The sequence below is a fragment of the Eschrichtius robustus genome, chromosome 16 (assembly GCF_028021215.1).
Source record: "Eschrichtius robustus isolate mEscRob2 chromosome 16, mEscRob2.pri, whole genome shotgun sequence".
In the NCBI taxonomy this organism is placed as follows: domain Eukaryota; kingdom Metazoa; phylum Chordata; class Mammalia; order Artiodactyla; family Eschrichtiidae; genus Eschrichtius; species Eschrichtius robustus.
In genome coordinates this window covers 58,061,755-58,080,342 of record NC_090839.1, presented here as the reverse complement: position 1 = coordinate 58,080,342, position 18,588 = coordinate 58,061,755, and the positions used below count along the sequence as shown (strand labels likewise).

The 18,588-nt window shown below is 42.2% G+C and overlaps 1 protein-coding gene across 1 annotated transcript in view; it reads right to left on the bottom strand.

Moving 5' to 3' along the window:
• Positions 1 to 1,689: 1,689 nt before the first annotated feature.
• Positions 1,690 to 18,588, bottom strand: part of LOC137750415 (protein 4.1-like) — a 34,524-nt gene continuing 17,625 nt past the window's right edge. The window contains exons 2-4 of the mRNA XM_068524777.1: positions 13,924 to 14,067; positions 10,122 to 10,226; positions 1,690 to 4,875 (exon numbers count right to left, since the gene is read on the bottom strand). Coding sequence (XP_068380878.1) covers positions 1,835 to 4,875; positions 10,122 to 10,226; positions 13,924 to 14,067 — 3,290 coding nt within the window. The 3' untranslated portion in view covers positions 1,690 to 1,834. The remainder of the gene's footprint in view (positions 4,876 to 10,121; positions 10,227 to 13,923; positions 14,068 to 18,588) is intronic.

The window sequence follows — 18,588 nt, the reverse complement described above, 5'->3', positions numbered from 1 at the left end:
CTGGTTTTAGGAAGAAGTTTTAAACATAGTGATGAAATCTTCTAATGGCTTCTTTTTTACAACCATTTAAACAAGGGAGATTTGTAAGGAACAGCAAATTTCCACTGCTTTGGGAAACACACAAGCATGGTGAGCCATGACTCTACATAACATCTCTACCAGCCTCAAAGCTAGTTTGTTCCGTAAAAATCAATCTTAATGTATCTCTCACATGAACTTATTTACAAAACAGAAATAGACTCACAGACATAGAAAATAAACTTATGATTACCAAAGAGGATAGCAGGGGGTGGGAGAGAGATAAATTAGGAGTTTGGGATTAACAGATACACACTACTATACATAAAAGAGATAAACCTCAAGGACCTACTATATAGCATAGGGAACTATATCGAATATCTTGTAATAACATATAATGGAAAAAATCTGAAAAAGAATATATATATATATATATGTATAACTGAATCACTTTGCTGTACACTTGAATTAACTACACTCCAATACAAAAATCAATGTATCTCAATAAAAAATCCACGTGGATACATTATCAAGGATCTGAGATTAGCTAAGTTTGAAATAATGAGAAGTTTTTCAACTGCTTGTTGGCACTGCAAGGAAAACAGTGAAGAAATAAAGGGAAAGAGAGAGAAGACAGGAAGACTGGGGGATGAGGGGAGAGAGGGAGAGAGAGAAAGAGAGGGAGATGCACAGAGAGAAACAGGAGAAGGGGAAGAAGACAGAAGCTCCAAAGAGCTGAGAGGCAGGGAGCTATAAGAAAGAAAATCTAGGAAAAAGCAAGGTTTATTGACTAGTTGACAAAACAGACTAAAAAATCAATAATGTTTTCTCTGACACTTTAGATAACTTCCCAATAATGTTGGGCAGCATGCTACAGGAGAGGGGTTCCTATGGCTGACAGCTTCTCTCCAGAACAAGTTGAGTTTCTTTATTTTTACATTTCCCCAGGTGGGAAGAAGTGCAGGCTGTCACCTTCCAAAAGGATGAAAGTGAGCCTCCTTCACCATGAAGGGGACTTTGGAGCTGGGAGCAGGGGGTGGCACAGATAGGGGATTTTTTGTTTTTGGGGTTTTTTTTGGTAACTAGGGGCTCTGTCAGTGACTGATTCTGCCTTTTCAGTGGAAGGAACCTGATAATACAATATTACTTTTGAAGATCATTGCCAAAACTAGCCCCAAAGAGAAAGAATTACCTTTCTTTGAGCGGTCTCTCAAACTTTAGTATTGTTCACATGACTTGAAGATGAAAGGTAATGGAAATCTTCAGAGTTGACTTATTGGAATGATGTGGCAGTACTTGGCAATAAAGTAAATTATAATATGCTTTTATTTTATTCAGATTATAAAACTTTTCCTTAATAAGTCCCAGAACACAGCAATATATCCTAAGCCCTTCTATGCATGGCGGACCTCAGATTGAGAAGAGATGGTGAGGACAGCCCTTTTTATGAGTCCCAAGCCTCAGACTCTAGTATAACCTGTTTGGTGATGGATGAGTCCAAGGTGATCAAAGGTCCTGGCTTTGGAGGAGGGGGGGCGGAATCTATGCTCAGTATCTTCTTTTTTTTTTTTTTTTTTTTTTGGTATCACAATATAGAAAAATGTATTCAAAAGGATCAGTGATATCTAGAAGACTTTTTTGGTATAAACTCCAAATAGAAAATGAAATTGCTTTTCTGGTGGTTTAGAATCAATCATCTTAAAAGTCTGAAGTCTGACGATTGCAGGTTAGCTTCTTTGTCATTCTGCTGGTTTTCTCTGGGATGGGAGATGGGCAGGGAGTCGGGGGAGGGGGGAGGGTAGGACAGTTCCTGAGCTCACTCCTCAGAGATTTCGGTTTCCTGATGGACGACCACCTTGGTCACTGACATGTCTGGGTGTTGCTCCTTTGCCTCCTTGATGGCCTGTACGAGGACCTGATCATGGTCAATATCGGCATCTCCTGTGATCACAATTCTCTTTTCAATCCGGGTCTCTGAAATCCCACCTTTTACAGTCTTGGTAATTTGAGTTGTGGTGGTGCTGCTGGTGGTCTCAGATGTGACGGTCTGAGCTGTCAGCAAGACTCCTGGGTCCAAGTCCCCGTTGCTGTCGTCAGTCTGGGCAGCCTCATAAGTGATGGTCTTGGTCTCGGTGTGGACTATAGGGACGTCTTTGGTTGGAATTTCACTTTTCACAGCATTGGCAGTGTCTGAGATGGTGACGGTCTGAGTCTTCACCAGGGGAGGCTGGAAACTTCGAATGAGGGTGGGGAACTGGTTACCCACACGAGAGTCAAGAAATGATCCATTTTGCTCTCCAACAGGCTCTCCTGGTATAACATGTTCTTCACTACTCTCTGCTTTTATTCCAGCAAGTTGCAGCTGAGAGGAAGCTGGTGATATTGAGGACTTTAAGGCACTGGCCTGTTCCTCCACTCCTACACATTCCCCACTTGGACCTCTCGACATTTCCTTAATATCAAGATAGCCAGTTGCCCCCTGCTCCTTCTCTTCTGTCTCCTTGCTGCTTATGGAGAGGGAGCCAAAGTCAAAGTTTTGTGGAGACTCCAACGGGGTAGTCATTTGGCTCTTACTAGGAATTACTGAATGCTTGGGGCCCTCCCATTCAGAGTCAGGGTTGGTAAATGGCCCCTTGGTCATGGCAGCCACCTCCTCTGTGCGAATGCCATTTATATTTCTTTCTCCTGTAGGGATTTGCCCATTGATGTTAAGTGTTCGAAAGGGAGAGTGAGTGGATAAGCGTTTATCCCATTCACTAGGCCGTGGTTCTGGTACAGATTCCATGAAGTTCTTTTTCAGCTCACTGATGCTGGCATGATGTTTTTTGATCTCTTCTTGACTTCTGTCTAAATCCTCCAACATTAAATTGCTATGTCTGATATAAATGTTTTCACCATCTAGTCTCTCTCTCTTTTTCTTCCACACTTCTGTGAGCTCTGGCTCAGGCTGCTCAGGTGGCACTTCTTCCCTTTTCACTTCAACCTGCACTGTTTCCTTTGGCGCTTCGGAAACCACGGCTTTTTTAACAGGTGCACCTGGGACGCTGTCTTCTGCGGCCTGACTCTGAGCAATGGCTGGTGCAGAGGTGGGCCGAGGACTTCGGTCTGCTGAATCAACGGCTGCAGCTCCATCAAGGCTTCGGGATGCCCGTTTGCTTGCTGTACGCTCAAAGTGTGGGGCAGGCCTGTCAATCAGAGCACTAGCTTGCCTGGTCTGAGCCTGAGTTCGGCCACTGTATCGAAATTTGGATCCCAGGGCAAGAAATTTGCTTTTAGGAATGGTGTCTGTAGATGTCAGTCTGAAAAATGTGTGATGCTCTACACAGACTTTCCATAATTTCTTAGCTGCTCGGTAACTGGGAAGTTTGAATCCGATGGTACTTTCATACTGTTCTTGCTCTCCAGGCCGAATCTTAATGAAAAAGCTGCTACGTTTGTAAGAAATCTTCAGCACTTTGGGCCAAGGAAAGCGGTTAATTCTCAGCTTATCTTTGTAAACCAGAAGGCCACTAGAGCAGACACCTAGGATGATATCCACTCCCTCCAAGTCCTTTGCTTTATGAAGGTCAACACCATACATAGACAACTTTTTGGCATTCTCAAGAAATTCCAGGTCAGCCTGAGCTGGAGTCATGGACCTGTATGACTTATGCAGTTCCATGACCTTCTCTTCAAGTTCCTTGGTCTGATTTGGGGCCAGTTTAAAATCACTAACATAATCTGCACCATGGAGTTCTGGGTCATAGTCTCCCAGCTCAGACTGGATGGTATAAGAACCTAATAATGCTAAGGTTGCAAATGAACAGGGCAGACGTCCTGCAACTATGTCCTGCCGAAGTTGAAGACATAAATAATACCTTGTTATATCTTCTGTTAACTGTGCTGGGTCAGGTGGATAAAACTTTACACTAAATGTGAAATTCCAAGGGACACCACGAACCTGCTTTTTTATTTCTTTGGCAGAAACCAGCCATGTCTTAGAGGTTGCATTATCCCAAATGGCTAGACCAAAGTAGTCTTCTTCCAAAAGATTGAGGTGTCCACATACTCGTTTAAGTAAATCTTGTCCCTTAGCATGTTTCTCCACAACACATTCATAAACTGTGTCATCCAACAAAGAAACCTTGCAATGCATGTTTCTGTGTCTTCTGATTGATTTCTGGGAAGCTTTTAATTCTCTTTCTGCTATTGATTCAGGACTTTCTTCTTTTACTTCTATTTTAGAGCAGTCTTCAAGTCCTCCTCCTTCCTCAGTCTGAAAATCGGGATCTTCTCTGTGTTCTTCCTGAGCAGGCTGTGTTTCTGCACTGCTTAATGAGTGAAGATCCAAGGATGGGTCTGTTTTGAGCTCAGGCTCAGGAGCTGCAATTGGGGCCTTTAAAATGATCTCTTCGTCAAGACTGGCTCCAAACTCTATCTCTTTATGACCTTCACCTTTCTCTTTCGCTGACTCTACTTCTTTGCCTTCTTCCTCAGAGACCTGAGATTTAGGCCTTTTGAGAAATGAGGAGAACAGCCGTGACAGGCCGCTGTTTTCTGATGTCCGCTCCTTGTTCTTGGTCCAATCTTCATGTGTTGGAGTGTCTCCCTTAGATGTTTTCAGCTTCTGCTCACACTGATTATCTCCCTCGGCTGCTGCTTGAGAAGCCTCTTCCAGCTGAGTTTCCAGTTGACCCGAGTTTGTGGCTCCCTCACCCTCTTCTTTCTGTTGTTGCTGCTGTGGATTTTCAGCCTCAGCCACTAAACTCTTCTCTGGGCCGGATGGGGCGGAGACCTGGCTGGGCCGGGCCGGGCCGCGTTGTCGCCCTCCGCCACTCTCGCCCTTTAAGAGGTTCCTGCCACTTTGCCCCGCCGGGCCTCAGTATCTTCTATTCACACCTCCAGATTCACTCCCTTCCTTCCTCCTGCTCTGTTCGCCAGAAGGCTGACCTGGATGGACCACAGATTGCCTTTGAGCTTCAGAGTTGGCTCACTGGGTGAGAGGCACTAACAGAGCTGGAGGAAAGGAGAGAATGCAGTTGGATCCCTGACTTCCAGATCTCCAAAGCTCACTGCAACCCTTTCCTGAAGGCCATAGATCCTGTCCAGGCATCCCCTCTCTTTCACACTGTTCCAAGTCCAGGAGCTCTGCCCTATGCCTTGTAGTTCCCTAACCCTACTTTGATTTTTGTAACCATCCCCTTTTATAAACTCTCCTCGAATCACTCAGTTTGACTACGCATCTTTTGCCTGCCAAGATTTTGATTAATATAAGTGCCTACCCAGTCAATAGAATCAGAGGCACCTACAATCTCCAAGATAATAGAACAAGGTTAGTGGAACACACACACACACACACACACACACCCCACATACATGTCTCAGGGGAGGGTATGGGAAGAGAATTCTCCGTTGTAACTAATTTATGATGTGCTAGGCATGGAACTAGGCACCTGATGTACATTTTTAAAAAATGCTTCCTGATCACATTTTGAGAGAGGATTTATTCATCCCATTTCACAGATGAAGAAATCAAGTCTCAGAGAATGGAAGTATCCAGCCCAATGCAACAAAGCTGGAGAGGTACTCTGCTGGGATGCAAAATACAGACCTCTCAAGACTCAAAGCGGATGTTTTCTCTACTGTAGTCCTCATTCGCCCAAATTGCTTGTGGAATTTTGTAGAGGAGTTGGTGTGATTTTAACCTGATTTTAATTTTAGACCAATGTAGGGAGCTCCATAGGAATCACTTCAGCCAATTGGGTGGTTCAGAATGCTTGTGCTATGTTACATGATTCCAAAAAGCAAGATGAAAACCATATAATTTGGTGAAGGAGAGAGAAGCTTCAAACTAGATGGGTGTTGACTGTCATGTGGGTGAAACAAAGATAGAAATGAACAAGGAAATCTATCCCGAGGAAATGCTTGCAGATGGACATAGAGATTTTGCTATAGAAGAGAAGGAAATAACCAAATGATTCAAAAAATAGGGAGCTATTTAAATGAACTATGGCACATCCATTTGATGGAACACCACACCCTGACTCCAGGGTTCTTTCCATTCAGCTGTGATTCATAGAACGTAATTATCCCTGCATGAGGGATAATTTTTTTTTTTTCTTTTTACTGCACTGAGGAGTTATTTGGTCCTTTGGGAATAAAGGCTTAGAAAAATACCTAAGTACTTTTTTATCTATCCCCAATCCTCAAACGCACAAAACAAACACATTCTCTATTCCAGACTCTAACCTATAGATAAAGGTGATCTGAGTCAGCAAAACTTAATTCCCATCATGGAAACCAATGGAAGGAAATAAACAACAAGCTGACATAGCTAAGCGACGGAGTCAAAAGTTCCTTGCAACAGGGAATTCATAAGATACATTAACAACTTTCATCTAACAGTCAATTCACTTCAAAACACTGCCAACCCTTGCTTTCCCAGATATCATGTATTGATACATGACAGTCTTAGAAGGCAAATAATCAGAATGTAAGTGGTAGAAGTAAAAGGTCTTTGTGAAGTCAAAAGGAAATCCACGATCCAGAAGATCTTGATAAACTCCCACTCAGTGTTCGAGATGCAACTTTCATAACTGAGATGGGAGCCAGTCTCCAAAGATGGAGTGAACCATGTGAATCATGGCTCCATATATTTCACTCTTGTGAAATTTGACCAACAGAATAAGGCAGAAGTGAGGCAGGGTAGGCCATAGGAAGCCTTACAGCTCCCACCTGGATCTTTTGAGATGTGTGCTATTGGGCTACTCTTTCTGAGAACCCAGCTGTGAGGAGCTCAAGCTACAGGGAGAAGCCACGGGTCCATGCTCCCTTCTATAGCCCCAGCTGGGCATCAGCTGACAGCCAGCCTCAATGGTCATCCTTGTGATGAGCTATTTTGGACATCGAGCCCAAAGGTGAATCTTCAGGAAACTCCTGTCCCTGCTGCCATCTGACTACAACCACAGGAGACAACCCCAAGTGAAAACCACCCATCCAAGTCCACATACAGAACCACAAGAGACATTAATGAATTGTTTCAAACCAACACGTTTGGAACAGTTTCTGTAAGACCTGGCAGTAGTAGGAATTGAAAGTTAACTTTGAGGGAAGTAACAGAAACCATTAAAATCAAGAGAAGACATCAAAACAGTAGCTGGAGACCATTTAGCGGGCAGAAGGGGAGGGAGAACACCGTAAACCCAGCACCAGGTCTCTCACAATAATTATTACTAAATCATATCACTGTAGGCTCATGAATTCATGAGAACTTGGAGTTAAGAAGAAAGATGACAAAAAAAAAAAAAAAAGAAAGAAAGATGACATTCTTGTCAACATATTTGAGAACCCACAGAGGTTCTCAAATTTTTAAAGGTTTACATTTTTAAAATTTATTTATTTTTATTTTTTGGTCGCTCTACATGGCTATGTGGGATCTTAGTTCGCCAACCAGGGATCGAAGCCATGCAGTGGAAGTGTGGAGTCCTAACCACTGGACCACCAGGGCATTCCCAGGAATGGGTTTTCAAAAAGGTTGTGATTGTCAAAGATTAAAGGGTGACATTGTCCAAGAATTTAAGGAGGCAAGCTTTGATTTTCTGCAAATTCATTAACTAGGGCCACTTAATTTCCCCCCAACAATCTCAAATATGCAACATATTCTTGCCTCCTAACCCTTTCTGACATTTGGACTTCCACAGTGGCTCTTAGAGCCATGGAAACACATTAAGTGATTCATTGAGCAAGGATGCATTCATATTGGTTAACCACTCATCTTTGTCCAGGCATTATTCATAGAAAGACGAATAAGATATGGTCCATGCCTCCACACCTTATCGTCCACTGAGGGAGCGATAAAGAAGAGGCCAGGGTAACATCTACTGAGGACCAACTCCCTGTGCCAGGGAGGATACTAGTTGCTTTCACAATGTTTATTATTATTTTTAGATCCTCCCAGCAACTCTGTCCAATGAACTTGACTTGTCCCATTTTCAGATGAAAGGGCTCAGCCTCAGGGTGGCTGTACAACCTTCATGAGGACTTAATAAGTGACAGGCTCTTGGCTTTCATCAATGGGAACTCTCCAACTTCCATAAACCTTATACGAACCTTATGGGAAACTGCAAGGTAGAATGCCATCATCGACTTATTTACTTACTTTGACCATTTTAAAGGCCTTCGTAATAATTTGAGGTCACAGCAGTGTCAGAAAAATTCCTTCCCATCATCTTCCCAAGCCAGTTCCTCTTTTCTTTCCCCTGCCATTATTTAATTTGATGACTCCTGAGGTTTCCCAAGAGTGTTTGTCATTTTAATAACAGCCATTTTTCTTTGACTCGGGGGAAGAGAAATATATTAAATTAGTGTTTGCATTTGTGCACACTCCTTAAAGTGCTCCCAAATAAGTTAAGATTCCCAATGAACTTAAGGTTTTAATTCATTTTACCCCATTGCCGCTGCAGAAGGAGTCACAATTTTAAATGCGCGATGACATATGGCTGTTCATTATTTATACATTCTGTAGCAGACTATAAATTTTGCTTTGGACATATATCGCGGCACTGAAACCATTCTGGTTGCAAACACATAAATCACGGCTACAGTTATTAGCCTAAATGTAACACTGCTCGGGTTCTAGAGCAAAACCTTTCAAATCTTTTGTAATTGATGCCTGCTGCATAACTGATGTCTGATTTTATTAAAGGTTCTCATTATTATTTATATATTTGGAGCATGATATTCCTAGCTGGGCTACTCCATCCAGATAAATTATTTTGAGGTGTAGGATATAGGGTGTTGAAGTGTCAGGGGTCGGAGGGATGCTCTTTGTGTCATAAGTGGGAAAAAGAATGGGTGTTGTATTTCAGTGAGATCTAACTAATTCATGCAGTGATTTAGTTAATTTAGCTCCCGAATGCCTGGTCCTCTGTACCAACTGACATTCCTTTGAGACAAGTGAAACAGTGGTGGAGTGCGTCAGCTATATTATAAATTAGCAAAAGGGTCACTGAATGAGCTGGGTTCCCAGGGCTACCTCTGGACCGGGCCTTTCAAAGACCAGAAGCACTTAGGTTGATCCATACATCACAGCACTGAGAGAGCTGAGCGAAATGGGAACCAAGGATGGATGACACTCCACAGGCTCATTAGAAAGCTTCAAGTTGATGAGCAGGTCCTCCCGGAAAGCTTGACCGCAGAAATGCTGGCGGGGTGACCCAGGGGGCCAGGCCGTGGCAAGACGGTACAGAAGGTGAAGAGTGAAGGCAACTTGCCACGGAGGAGAGAGCACACTCAACAGGGTGACAGGAGGCCAGGAAAGAAGGAAGTGAGAAGGTGTGGTGACAGGAACATGAGTTTCAGAACCACATGGACCAGGAGCCCTGTCCCCGTGATGCCATTAAAAGCCATGTGTTCCCGAGAGCCTTACTTGCCTCCTCTGTAACAAAGGGGTAACAATGACCACCTGCAAGGATTTGCTATAAAGTTTTCCTTTTAAGGAATGGGCTTTAATTTTTTAGAGCAGTTTTAGGTATACAGAAAAATTGAGCAGAAAATACAATGTTCCCTTATGTTCCTCTCCCTCCCTTGACAGTTTCCCCTATAATTCTCATCTTGCATTAGTGTAGTACATGTATTAGGATCCATGAGCCGCTATCGAAATATGATTATTTTTTTAAATAGATCTTTATTGGAGTATACTTGCTTCACAATACTGGGTGTTGTACTGTTCTGTGAATTTTGACAAATCTCTAACATGCATCCATCATTAGAGTATCATACAGAATAGTTTCACATCCCTAAAAAAATCCCTGTGGCCCACCTGTTCGTCCCTTCCTCCTTCCCACCCTGGATCCATGGCAACCACTGATCTTTCTGCTGTCTCTCTAGTTTTGCCTTAGTTGGAATGTTTTGAGATAATACATGTGAAGGGTCCAGCAGAATGTTCTGGAAATGGCTGAACTATGGCAGCTGCTACAGTGGCAGCAGGCCACTGTATTTACATGTGAATTTCAAAAGTCACACGTTTAAAAGGCAGATTTCAGACCAATAAGCTCAAAAGTTATAAGAGGCGAAGTAGCTACATTATAAGGTCTCTGACTGTGTCTTCCCCAGATGCAAGCAACCGAAAGGAATGGTGAGTCCCGCCGGCTCCAGTCCTGCAGCTTTGGCCACTAGGAAGGTTGATCTGGGGTCTCCTTTCTCCCTAAGGCCCTCCTTGAAGGCTTCCACTGGGGCGAAATCAGAAAGTTCAACTGCATTTTCAGCAAACTTCTAACCTGGGGCCGGATCGGTCTCTGGAGCAGGGATTGGAGAAAGGCTCTTCAAGGCAAAAACTGAGTTCCTCACCCTATAGCATCTGCTGCTTCCTGGCACAGCTGCTTATGCGTATACCTTTTATCTTTTCTGCCCCCTTGAAGGGTGTGGGGACCCAGAGGACACTGCTGGGTTGTGAGAGGTCATTGGTCAAGGAACTTGGTCATCTGCTTTCAGTGGTGGGTACAGAGACACCTGTGCTCCTGTCATATCCCCTTGGCCTGTCTCTGAGTATCTAGTGTGTCCAACATGATGGAAAGTTCCCAGGCACACCAATGGTACCTGCCCCCAAGCCCCTGACTGTGTCTCAAGGTTTACTCCAGTGACACACATGCTTCTTCAGCCCTCAGTCTGGATAGCCTGGAATTGTGGAGAAGTAATATGCCTGGAGAAAACAGTAACCAATGAGCAATGGGTGTTGGTGGCTAATGTCTCAGCCTGCTGTCTTTAGAAGAGACAATTCTGAGGTGTGTTGTTGAGCGGGTCCCCAGCAGGACTGAACTCCAGCCTCCCACAGTGGTACCTAAAGGGGAGCAAAATATGCCATCCCCAAATATGCCACTTTGGCATATTGATTACCTTGAATTAAAGTTACCTAAGGAACAGCTAGTGCAAGAAGGCACTCTGTTCCTCCTTTGTCCCCCAGAGAGCAGGAAATAAATCTTCCATGGGAAAGGTGCCCTCCCAGTACCAGAAGGTAGAGAGACAATCTTACCACCAGAGATAGGAAATTGAAGGCTGAGAAGCCTGTTTTAACAAACCTTGTGCAGGGGAGCAAAATTTGCCATCCCCAAATGTGTCTTTTTGGCATGTGGATTATTTTGAGCTGAAAACAATCAAGACCCAAAGACTCAGGAAGAACCTTTGACCTTCCCCTAACTGCCTAAAAGGATGTAGCTAGAGGACCTGATCCAGGAAGGGAGCGTCACTAGAGATCGCTGTAGTGTGAACTAGGTGTGCAGATGGGGAGGAACTTAGATAAGTCTGCTTGTTAAAATTCCTCTCTGTGTCCCACCATCTCTGAATGGCTTAGCAAACATTTTGTCACCAAATATTTGCTTTTCCAGCTCCATGTCAATTGCCTTCCTCCCCTTTGAAGTCCCAAACCACATCCCCCCTGCAACATACTCTTTTTTTTTTTTTTTTTTTTTTTCAGTTGGGGTATAGTTGCTTTACAATGCTGTATCGGTTTCTGCTATTCAGCGAAGTGAATCAGCTATATGTATACCCCTTTTTTTTGGATTTCCTTCCAAAAAATCCCTCTTTTTTGGATTTCCTTCCCATTTAGGTCACCACAGAGCATTGAGTAGAGTTCCCTGTGCTATACAGCAGGTTCTCATTAGTTATATAACATCCTCCTTTGTTTTTAGCTGAAGACGGTATTTAAGGGGAGTTTCCACCATTTTGGTGAATTATTCTGTTTTCCTGGGTCTCTCCCATGTATACATGTCACTAAACTTAATCTGTCTTGTTCAATTTACTTCTTAGACCATCCAGCATTTGTGTATATGTTTAATATACAACCTAGAAGGACAGAGGAAAATTTCTTCCTCCCAGACATTTGTTACTTCCTCACTAATTTAAAACCCCAAGCCCAAATTTCTTTGTCTTGTCAGTTCCTCACAAATTTATTGTTTCTTTGTCTAAAAGGTATTAAAAATTGCCTGCCTCGGCCACTTCTTTGAGCCTCATATCTTTGGGACTCCCGCACATTTGAAATTAAATTTGTTTTTCTCCTGTTAATCTGTCTTAAGTCAATTATTAAACCAGCCAAAGAGCCTAGAAGGGAAGAAAGAAAAAGCTTTCCTCCCCTACACAGCCACATGGAAGAAAAAGGCATCCTTTTCTTTTCCTTCTTTCACGTCTCGCCCTCTCTCTGCTTCGTCATTCCTGCTGCCAGGTATCACTTCTACAAAAACTACCTGCTAACAGTCTTGCCTCAGATTCTGCCTTTAGAAAAACTCCAACCAGGCCAGTGGGGATGCATCCACGCAGGTGGCAGAAGGTAACATCTTGTAGAAGCTGAATCTTTCATTCAGTTAATGAATGAAAATGCAATTTACAATGACAATTACAACAATCGCTAACATCGCCAGGTTGTTTACCGAATGCTAGATGTTGTACGTGGATTATGTCATTTAATCCTCATACAACCATATGAGGTAGGAATGATAACCGTGTTACAGAGAAGTCAGTGGAGGTTCAGAGATGTCAAGTGGTTTGCCTGACTTCAAACACCTAATTAATAGAGCTGTCAGGAGACAATCTAAGTCAAGCCTTACCTCTTAACCCTGGTTCTCCACTTCCTGACTCAGCATAGGGTTTTAGTGGTGTATATGTTTAATATACAAGTTCTTAAGAACACACTTTTTATAAAGGTAAAATCATGACTCACAAACAAATGTAAAGTGAATACATGCTAAGGATCTTATATTTATCTTATTCATTAATGAGGGAACCAGTAAGGTGTTACAACAGGTTCAAAGGAAAACTCAAAATACTATAATTTTATAGGCAATCAAGAATGTTGAAATGAAACTACAATGAGGTATCACCTCACACCGGTCAGAATGGCCATCATCAAAAAATCTACAAACAATAAATGCTGGAGAGGGTGTGTGGAGAAAAGGGAACCCTCCTGCACCGTTGGTGGGAATGTAAATTGATAACAGCCACTATGGAGAACAGTATGGAGGTTCCTTAAAAAACTAAAAATAGAACTACCATATGACCCAGCAATCCCACTACTGGGCATATACCCTGAGAAAACCATAATTCAAAAAGAGTCATGTACCACAATGTTCACTGCAGCACTATTTACAATAGCCAGGACATGGAAGCAACCTAAGTGTCCATCAACAGATGAATGGATAAGGACGATGTGGCACATATATACAATGGAATACTACTCAGCCATAAAAAGAAACGAAACTGAGTTATTTGTAGTGAGGTGGATGGACCTAGAGTCTGTCATACAGAGTGAAGTAAGTCAGAAAGAGAAAAACAAATACCATATGCTAATACATATATATGGAATCTAAAAAAAAAAAAAAAAAAGGTTCTGAAAAACCTAGGGGCAGGACAGGAATAAAGACACAGATGTAGAGAATGGACTTGAGGACACGGGGAGGGAGAAGGATAAGCTGGGACAAAGTGAGAGAGTGGCACTGACATATACACTACCAAATGTAAAATAGCTAGTGGGAAGCAGCCGCATAGCACAGGGAGATCAGCTCGGTGCTTTGTGACCACCTAGAGGGGTGGGATAGGGAGGGTGGGAGGGAGGGAGACGCAAGAGGGAGGAGATATGGGGATATATGTAGATGTATCGCTGATTCACTTTGTTAAAAAGCAGAAACTAACACAGCAATGTAAAGCAATTATACTCCAATAAAGATGTTTAAAAAAATAGTAAAAAAAAAAAAAAAAAAAAGAATGTTGAAATGAATTTACCAACAGACTCAAACCTGGAAGCAAAACTGGCCAATATCCACAGAGCAAAAATCAACTGCATTCCCCCCAGCACAATTCACTTGCTTTTCTATGGAAAAGAACCCTTTGCATGAGTAACAGTTTTCTGCAACTTACAGAATTGTAAAAGAGATCAAATACCTGAAACCAGACATAATTCCAGAGAGTACACTACATTGGATGCCCAGTAATCTTTGTTCATGTCTTGATAAAATATATGGGTTGATGAGTCCAGAACTTTTACAATAACAGCAATAATAGAACAGGGGTCGGCAAACTTTTTCCCTAAAAGATCAGAGAGTAAATATTTTAGGCTTATTAATCTCCCTATGGGATGTTCTGCAACTACTCAACTCTGCCTTTGTCACATCAAAGTATCCACAGACAATACATAAACCAACAGGCATGGCTGTGATCAAATAACACTTTCTTTTTTTTTTTTTAACGCAAAGAGGCGGCCAGCCTGCAGGCTGTTCTGGTGCACCCCAGGTATAAAAGACCATAGGATATACGAAAACTTTGGCTGGAAATGTTTCCCAGGCAGCTACAAACCTCCATGTGGAGGTTTTTGTGTGGACGTAAGTTTTCAGCTCCTTTGGGTAAATACCAAAGAGCATGATTGCTGGAACATATGGCGAGAGCACGTTTCCTTTTGTAAGAAACTGTCAAATTGTCTTCCAAAGTGTCTGTACCATTTTGCATTCCCATCAGTAGTGAATGAGAGTTCCTGTTGCTCCACATCCTCACCAGCATTTGGTGTTGTCAGTATCTGGATTTTGCCCCTTCTAACAGGTGTGTAGTGATATCCCACTGTTGTTTTACTTTGCATTTCCCTGATGATATATGATGTCAAACATCTTTTCATATGCTTATTTGCCACCTGTTTATCTTCTTTGGTGAGGAGTCTGTTAAGGTCTTTGGCCCATTTTAAAATTGAGTTGTTTTCTTATTGTTGATTTTGAAGAGTTCTTTATATATTTTGGATATAACAATTATTTATTAAGTGCTTATTATGTTCTAGTGGATGGGACACAACAGTGAACAAACTAACCTTTTTCCCCAGAATACCTGCCTTTGAATAGTTTACATTCTGGTGGGAGAGAGAGTCAAATAAATTAAATAAGTGTAATATAAAGGTTGACATTTATTTATAAACACTTGTGCAAAGATCTGTCTCTCTCCCTCTACATCCTTAATGTACATCAGGGCAAGAAGAGACTTAATTTTGTTCTCCAGAGCCCCTAGAACAGTGATGAGTGTGCATCAAATTCTCAATCTATTTTGGCTGGATTGAAATGAAGCCTCACCAATTTCATCTTCCTACTTCCCCTTCCACATACTACTCAGATTGGGGAAAATCTGAAACGAAACCACACTAGCAGTCACCATTTGGGCTCCAAGTGCTGCCAGCAGAGATGTGACTAATCTTAACCTATTTACCTGTTTGAATCACAGGGGTCCTGGGCTTTCCGACGTGAAAGTAAATTCAGTTGTCCTCTCCTCAATGCTCAGCATTCAAACACAATCAAGGCGAGAGGGTGAAAGGAAAATGCAAAGCCCGTGTTTCCAGATGTTCTTTATTCCTTCAGACCCTGTTAATCTCTTTGCAGACTCCGAGGATACAAAACAGAACTCTTCAGACTCCTTTAAACGGAGCCGAACATTCATTACCAAATGGCATAAGGGAGATATTTGAGGTTTTGGAGGCAAAAGGAAAATGCGTCCACATGGAGGCAGGTCTGGAATGAGTTTTTCTTTGCCTTCCCCAAGAATACCCATAAAACTGTATTTGCTACTGGTTTCTAATCATAACACACTCTTGAATTTTCTCCCCGAGTGTGTGTCCCTCCAGATAGAGCAGGAACCAACCGCTATCCTGTGTGTGCCCTCATTTATGTGCCATTTGTCTAATTCTCCTTGTGTCTTATAATCTGAGGTGCCCTGTCATTTGGACAGTATTAAACTACACAGGCTTTTGCCTCCCATCCTGATGGAGCATTATTTATTTACTGGGGTTATCATGGGAAACTATATGTTCCCGGTGTAAAATATACAACCATTTCGCGAGAACAATATTTAATTGAGGGGATAAAAACAACTAGTTCCATTCTCCAAGGTAAGCTCCTTTGCAAAAATACAGCATCTCGTATAATTGGGAGCATAGCGATCACTTCTTTATCTCTGAAGCCTGCCTGGCGAGAGTGATTTTTGTTTTGAGAAAGTGAGGATTTCCTTTTAAAAACTGCCTTGAAGAGTGAGCTTTCTGAAAATTATTTACCCACCAAGGGATGTGAGCGCGCATTCATTTTAGGCTGTATATTTAGCGTTTCAGAAAGCCTGCTTAGTAAGAAAGACAGGGGATGGAGAGACAGAGAAAAACAAGAAGGTGAAGAAAAGGAGAAAATAAAGGAGAAGAAGATGAAGGAAGAGAAAGAAGTGCAGAGGGAAGAAAGGAGAGGGAGAAGGAACCGATGGAGAAACAGGTTTCTTCCATCCCATAAAAATCGCTTCCCCTACAAAAATAACAGAGACCAAGTCATCTGCTTTTATTTTACATTTCATGATCCAGAAAGTAAAAACTTTTCTTACGCTGGTGATCCTAAGTTCGACTTAACAATATTAAAAGAAGACTCTAGTTATTCCATAACTGTCATTAAATTCTCAGAAATTTCCAAAACAGAAATCATTAAAAATTTGAGTTTAGTTTTGTTTGTAAATCAATGCAGCAGCTATGTAGTGGATTTGAGGAAGCAGTGGCATGACTCAAGAGTGGGGTGTCAACTCCTAAAAAGATGAGGATGTCTGAATACTTCATAAGATGGTTCTCAAGAGGGAAAGATAGAGAGGGAGATAGATGTTGATATATTTATAGGTATAGTTACAGATATAGAGTTATTTGGATTTCTAGAAGTATAGTGAAAAGCAACACTACCATTTAAAAGGGAGATATTGTTACAGACTGTATGTTTATGTTCTCCTAAAATTCACCTGTTGTCAATATTGGGGTTGAGATTCAAATGTAGGTCTATCTCCAAAACTCTCCAAGATTATAAGATACTTAGAAGAATAATAATATAAGTGTATCTTTTTAAAACATTTTTTACGTAGCATGATTAAGTAACCACATCTAAAGTTAAGAATACTAAGATAACATATAAAATATCAAGCACTGTGCAGTTTTCAACCTACTTAATTGCCATCATGTCCTTTTCAGGTGGGTGGAGATTGATATTGCCATCTTCCAGACAGGGCAGGAGATTCTGAGAAGTTAAATGGCTTGCCTGAGGTCAAATAGCTGGTAAGTGGCAGACTTTGAGTGTGAACCTACTTATCTCTGGCCCCAGAGCTCACTCCAGTTCAGTCAAGGTGAACATTTATCCTTAGGTAAACTTTTTTTAAATACTTGGGCAACTTGGACTTCCCTGGTGGCGCAGTGGTTAAGAATCCGCCTGCCAATGCAGGGGACACGGGTTTGAGCCCCGGTCCGGGAAGATCCCACATGCCGCAGAACAACTAAGCCCACGCGCCACAACTACTGAGCCTGAGCTCTAGAGCCCGCAAGCCACAACTACTGAGCCCACGTGCCACAACTACTGAAGCCTGCGCGCCTACACCCCATGCTATGCAACAAGACAAGCCACGACAATGAGAAGCCCGCGCACAGCAACGAAGAGTAACCCCCTCTCACCACAACTAGAGAAAGCCCACGCACGGCAATGAAGACCCAACACAGCCATAAATAAATAAATAAATAAATGAGTAAATTAATTAACTAACTAATTAATTAAAAATAATAATAAAAAAATAAATAAAATAAATACTTGGGCAACTTCTCTCAGGACTGTAATGTGATGGTATTTGGAGATGGGGCCATTACAGTGGGAGGTGATTAGATTTAGATGAGGTCGTGAAAGTGGCGCTCTCAGGATGGGGTTTGCAGCTTTATAAGAAGAGGAAGAGAGACAGAGATCACTCTCTGTCCATCATGGGTTGACACAGCAAGAAGGCAGCTGTCTACAAGCCAGGAAGAGAGCCCTCCCCAAAGCCTGACCATGCTGGCACCCTGATTTCAGACTTCCCAGCCTCCAGTACTCTGAGAAATAAATTTGTGTTGTTTAAGCCACCCAGTCTATGATATCTTTTTATAGCAGACTGAACTAAGACGGATATTAAGTTTAAGATGTTTATGATTTCAAAAAATATTCTCATGCAAATAAAAGGGCATCTTATTTATTAATGCACTCAACATACATTAATTGAGCATGTCCTATTTGAAAGGCCCTGTTCTAGGTATTGGGGATAGAGTGGTGAATAAAATACTCCTGGAGATTTCAGTCTGTGGAGAGAGGAACAAAAATGGAAATTGATTGAACACACATGTCAAAACATTATTTCAGATGTTGATCAGTGTGAAGGGAACAGCAAAACAAGGTAAAGTGACAGACAGTGTGGACAGCTTTGGATTTAGTGACCAGGGAAAGCCTCTCTGAGAAGGTGACTTCTGAGCCAAACTCTGGAGCAGGAATCAGTTATACGTGACCCAAAAGGAGGGCACTGCAGACAGAAAGAGCAGTAGGGAAATACTCTGAGGATGAAGTATTGTGTTGAACAAACAAAACAAGGCTGCTGTGGCTTGGGGAAGTGAACAAAGAGAAAAAAGGTTAGAAGATGAGGCTGGGCATGGATGTGGACCAGAGGTTATTCAGAACCGTGTAAATCTAGGAGGAGAATTGGAATTTTATTCAATTATCCGGACAAGGCTCATGGACATTGAGATGGCAGGTGCATAACTGGTGTAGGAGGAAG